Below are 5,766 nucleotides of genomic sequence, written 5' to 3'. Positions count from 1 at the left end.
GGGTAAAGTCATTATTACATTTGTGGGCGATCAAAAATTATTACATTTGTGGGTAAAGTGCATTATTACATTTGTGGGTGAAATTATTACATTTGTGGGTAAAGTGTTATTACATTTGTGGGCGTTATTACATTTGTGGGTAAAGTGTTATTACATTTGTGGGCGTTATTACATTTGTGGGTGCAACAGGGGTACCGGTATACCCATTACCGTACCTATGCTATAAAACAGGAAGTTATTAAATGACAAATATTTACCGCGGATTGAAGTCAGCTCCATTGTCAACGATCAGGAAAGCAGCTGTTCTCCCTCTCCTGACGAGATCCTGTAGTAGGGGTAGCAGATCCGTCATGTGGGCTTCTATGGTCGTTGGAATACCTGGTGGGCGGTTCACAACATGGGTTGTGCCTGATCTCCTAAATCTGCAAGACAAAAAAAAAATCATCTAGTACTTTCATATCATAGGAAGCAAAAAATTAGAATCCAATAAATTGTATACCAATGAAACAAAAAATGAAAGGCAGTCATATCATCTTTAGTCTTACAGCTCGCATAGTATTTGCTTGAAGGGGAAGTTCACCCTGAAGAAATTTTGTAGTAAAAATAGCAGAAACTAGAAATTTAAAATGCCCCCACTCAACACGATCAGAAATTCATTCAATATGATTGAACTTAATATGTGCAGAAACCAATATGCATATATATGATGAACAAACATAGACCATCAAACCAATGTGCATATAGCTGCGACCTGCGGAACCCGTATTCGAACTTAGTCTGTATTTTGGTGTCATCGACCGACACACCCAATTCTTTTTATAATCTGTTGAATATTTCATAAGTTATCATGCGGAAACCAACTTCCATATTTAATGAGCTGTGACCTTTGACCTGTGGACTCCGAATTCAAACTTAGACTGTATTTAGGTGTCATCTTTTCTGCTATTTTTACAATAATCTTTTTGTCAGGGAGAACTTGTTTTTTCTTTCACAGAATGATTTTATTCAAAATCAAACACGAAAGCAATTCAATTTACAAAAAAAAAATCATGAAGCAAGCAAGTGTCGGGGTGAACTTCCCGTTAAATGAATGCCCAAATATTCATAAAATTTTGTTTTATTGTGCTAATCTCCAGCAAAGTGTTAGCATGTTAAAAGATTCATTAAATCTCTTTCAAGATTGCGAATTCAATTTCAACTTTTCGACATAAACTAAAACTATGTTGGCAGCAGTGAAAAAGCATTAAAATTACAATTTGATTTTACAATAATGCATTCAAGAAAATAAAATGTTTGGGGCCATCAAGTAACTAAACTTGTCGTATTTGTACAATTAATAATAATGCACCTTGGCATGACTGAGAGCCATTTCATTTAACTGTCCATAAGAGTGACTTTAAGAATTTCCTTGGGACTGCCGATACACTTCATTTTTCAAAAGCACCTTTCACCCATACCACAATTCACACAATTACTTGTTGATACTTTATATGATAAAAAAATTGATAAATCCATAATTTATTGTTCGAAATAGACATGAAATGAAATACTCCGAAAATTTGCTTTGCCCAAATGATCATGGGCCCGGCGGCCACTGTGCAGCGCCAGATGCATATGTACTTAGAATTTAAATTACCTCAAATGTTCTCTTCCCTTGTCATCTTTGTAGACTTGTTTCGCACCGGGCTCCATGACCAAGTACCCTGCAGGGGTGATCAGATACCCTGGACTTGGAAAATCGTGGTCGAAGTAATCCGGGGCATCAGTGATAGGGAAAAACCTCCCTGGCTGAAGTCTCCTGTCTACAGCAAGTGTAGCTTCGCCAATGTGCACCTGAAATGAAAACAAAACAAATACCGAATCAGTATAAATGCATGCTACTGCTTTTATTTATATTCACTAAGTATTTAACTAATGGGTCCTTCCAGAGTCAGGTACATTACAATTTTACATTGCTATTCTATTACTTGGTGCTCTCAGTTTTCTAGTGGTAAGATTTACTGTCACACATATATTAAGAATTCCACTTGAAAACCAAAGTTTCAAAGAAAAACATTTGGAAAGGCTGCAGATTGTATTGTGCAAGCCATTTTTACTGACCTAAAATGATGTTTAATCTGAGCAAAGATCTACATACTGTACAGTGGTGTACGCAGGGGGTTGGTTACGGGGGTTCAACCCCCCTTAAATTTTTAGATACCCAATCACCTAAAACCCCCTCCTAAGAAATAACCCCCCCCCCCCAACAAAAAAGGGGTTAGGAAATAAAATTGGCGATGAAGACTTTCTTTGGGTTGTCAGCATTTCATTCAGCTTGAGCCCCCCCCCCCCCCTTTAAAAAATTATGCGTACGCCACTCGTGACTAATAAAACAAATGTTAAACTTCATAGAAGCGAGCGAGAATGTATAATTTCAAAATTACTTTATCAATCTATACAAGCATCAATTTCTACATACAAGACTTGGATATCATAGCACATGGCTTTCATGTAGACATTAAAATCTGAAGAGAAAATAACTGGGAAAATATTACAATGAAGGAGTTAATATAACAAAACGGGTACACACCTTATTCTTATTATCCATAGAAATGGCAGCACTGATTTCTCCAAGATCAGCCAACAATTCTAATGAGTTCTTAGCCCTCGCCCGGCAGTAGTGGGTATCTTCCCTCATGGCGTTGCGACTGTTCTTTTTCGAGGCAACCTTGGCGTCTATCAAGCCCCTGTAGTCTGATGAAGCGTTGTTGCGTTTATTCGGAGCAATCATCCATCTGTGGATCGTTTTCAGTCCTGAATGTAGATATAAAGAAAACATGATATTCACAAGCTGCAATGTCTTGATCACAAATTGACAATAACAATAATAATTTAGGCTCAGTCAAGAATGTTTCATGGCTGCCCACAGCCCAGGACTGAGCACTACATACATGTCAGTGCCTATAAAAAATTGCAATTTTTCATCCACTCTACAGCCCAGGTGGGGAAAAAATCCACCCCAACAAAAAAGTTGATTTGAATAAAATGAGAAAATCAAACAAACACTGAAAATTTCAGCAAAATATGATGTATAATCAGAAAGTTATGACATTCTTAATTTTCACTAGGGATGCTGCACTCCTGCAGCCTGAAGATGGTCATATCTATAAAAAAAAAAAAAAAAAACAGAATAAAATTTACAGAACTGTTGAAAATTTCATTATAATCAGATGACAAATAACAAAGTTATTGAACTTTATAAAGATTAGCATTATTAGCTTTATGAGTGATTTCTCCAACAATGACCATCTTCTGTGTACAATTCTGAAGTATAGAAGAAAGTAATTGAGCCCAACCCTTATTTTTTTTTTTTTTTTTGTGAAAATGGATTTTATTCTACTAGGCTACTGTGCTGTGGAATTTCCTTAACTTAGGCTTAAGGTATGTAAGGGTTGAACTAGCTAACTTAGAACCTAGGCTGTACTCCTTACCAAGTTGAGGGAAACGATCTTTGAGTCCAGGGACGGAAGCAAACAAATGGTCTCTTATCTGCTGAAGGCTGACGCCACAGTTGCCGGTTGTCAAATGACGACGGCGATGTGCCTCAAAGCCGTTGCTTTCGACAAAAGCCCTCGCCGTGTCAATCACTGTCGGGAACACCAGATCCACGCTGGGGCGTCCATACCGTTTGTGGCACGTGTGTTTCCGTACTGGTCGTGGCCTCTCTGCATGTAGCAGGGGTTGTTCGATGTCAGAGTCTCCATCATCTCGAGCTCCCAACAGCCAATGAAGGTCATATTCTTGATCACCAAGTCCATCAACCATCTTTGCAAAAGCAAACACCAAAGTGGCTTATCCTTGTATTTCGAACGTAGCGTATATAGACAAATTATAATGTTGATTCGATATGATACTCGTACTATTGAAAACAAACGGAATGAATACCGGTACAGAAAAGCACTCGTAATTATACTGCGTGCAGCATGTGCGCGCGTGCGTGGATGACGTATCGATCGCGACATACACATACCGCTGTGTATACGTACGCTTCAATGACCATGCACGATGTGTGTCTGCCGTATAGCGCACACGATCACATGCTTAGAGATGTTTTTATATGCAAAATCACTTGTGTATCTTTTTTTTAATTGACCCCCTCCCCATACATATTTAACAGTGGCTTAACTACGAGAGGACAATCGGCTGGCAAAAAAAAAGTGTGGAGGGGGCGCCTAGGAAGACAAAATGTAGTGGGAAATAAGAAATTATTGTTAATTTATATTACAAAAAAAAAAAAAAAAGAGAAAAGATGGAATATAGAGGGAGAGAGCAAGGGACATGTATGGGAGGAGAAGAAATCATTTTATATTATATAATTATGCTACAGAGGCCTCGGAAGCGGGGAGGGCGGGCGGGGGAGCTTCAGCCCCCCTTCCCCCCCCCCCCCCCCGGCCCCACTTTTTTCCAAAACAATGTACAAATACGTAAAAAGGACTATAATGATTGTGATTTTTTTGCATGGTCAACCATACCCCCCCCCCTCCACTTTGAAAACCGTTCCGCGGCCCCTGTGTTTACATATTTACATTGGGAATATTTTCATCATAACTTTTTGAAACCTAATTTGCTTAAGTATTTTCCCATATGTTTATCGCGTGGTGCTCGCATTTCTGTTTAGATATAATCATGTTGTATACATCCCATCTTCAAGTCACATGACTCTCAAATTTCAAACGAAATCTATTAAAGAGGTGGAGTTATAGACTTTCATTATTTTGATACCAAGTAGTCCCATACGAAAAATTGGGATGATTTGGGGAGTACAAATAGAGGACACATCAAAGTATTCCGACAATCACCAATCCCCCACCAGTCGGACCACCTCCTAAATATTCAAGAATAGGGCCATCTCTCCCATGAACAATATAGGGTATTCTCCCTATTAAAATCTTGACAATGGGGTCAGCTGAGTACATCAGCGCGCTGGCCTGGGTCATTTTCAACATCCGGCTTGCGGGGAATTTAAATAAGCATCAAAGGGATCGTTTGATTGTCATGTTGCCACGAGAAAGCTTTTTTTTTTCTTTTTATATATACATGTATGTCTATACAATGTTGTGCGCATCATGCCACGGTCACATTATATTTTTCAACTTGTTTACACTTTCCTAAAGGTTAGGGTATGGTGTTGATAGAGAAGCGCAGAGCCCGTTTTTTTATTATTATTTCTCTTTATAGCAGACACGCTTCGTTGTGGGCTTATTCGCGTTATTACTATTTTTTAAATGCTGAATACCCAAAATATACACAAAAGCGAAGTGAGTTGTGTGCTGCCCTGGCCATGATGTCGACTCAAGACGACAGTTGTTAACACATGACCCCCCCCCCCCCCCCCCAGAAAAAGAAAAAAAAAGTAGAACCCTACATGCAGACGATGATGTTTATTTTTCGAATCTAAAGCCGGGCTGAGTGCTCTATAATGAGTTCGTAATAGATAAGTAAATAATAAAATGTATTCATTATTACATCAGCCATACAAATCTGACCTCTTTGTCATGTTTATCTTAATTTGTTATCGTGTATTGATTTTTTACAAACAGTATTATCTTTGATTTTTTTTTTAAATTTCTTAATACAGAAGAAAATCAGTTGACTAATAAATCGATTTTTACTCACTTTTGGAATTATTTTATATGATTAAATTGTTATTTTCATATAAAGAGTTTCAAATTTTCATTGGTATCATCTAGAGCTAGGTAACAAAATTTAATGACAAATTGTCCTAAC

At 38.0% G+C, this 5,766-nt stretch overlaps 1 protein-coding gene across 1 annotated transcript; it reads right to left on the bottom strand.

Annotated features, from left to right (window-relative positions):
- Positions 1-253: 253 nt before the first annotated feature.
- Positions 254-4,172, bottom strand: LOC129266947 (uncharacterized). Its single transcript, XM_064115202.1, has 4 exons — positions 3,471-4,172; positions 2,570-2,793; positions 1,637-1,833; positions 254-422 (listed from the first exon to the last, which is right to left on the bottom strand). The coding sequence occupies exons 1-4, from the start codon at positions 3,802-3,804 to the stop codon at positions 254-256; spliced, it is 924 nt and encodes a 307-aa protein (XP_063971272.1). The 5' UTR covers positions 3,805-4,172.
- Positions 4,173-5,766: the final 1,594 nt, after the last annotated feature.

The sequence above is a fragment of the Lytechinus pictus genome, unplaced genomic scaffold, assembly GCF_037042905.1.
Source record: "Lytechinus pictus isolate F3 Inbred unplaced genomic scaffold, Lp3.0 scaffold_22, whole genome shotgun sequence".
NCBI lineage: Eukaryota > Metazoa > Echinodermata > Echinoidea > Temnopleuroida > Toxopneustidae > Lytechinus > Lytechinus pictus.
Note: the sequence above shows the minus strand (reverse complement) of the source record. Positions and strands in the feature narration are given on the sequence as shown.

Coding starts and splice junctions, on each gene's coding strand:
- LOC129266947 (XM_064115202.1), bottom strand. CDS start 3,804: ATGGTTGATGGACTTGGTGATCAAGAATATGACCTTCATTGGCTGTTG. Junction 2,794..3,470: donor AGATCGTTTCCCTCAACTTG/GTAAGGAGTACA, acceptor ATCTACATTCAG/GACTGAAAACGATCCACAGA. Junction 423..1,636: donor AAGGGAAGAGAACATTTGAG/GTAATTTAAATT, acceptor TTTGTCTTGCAG/ATTTAGGAGATCAGGCACAA.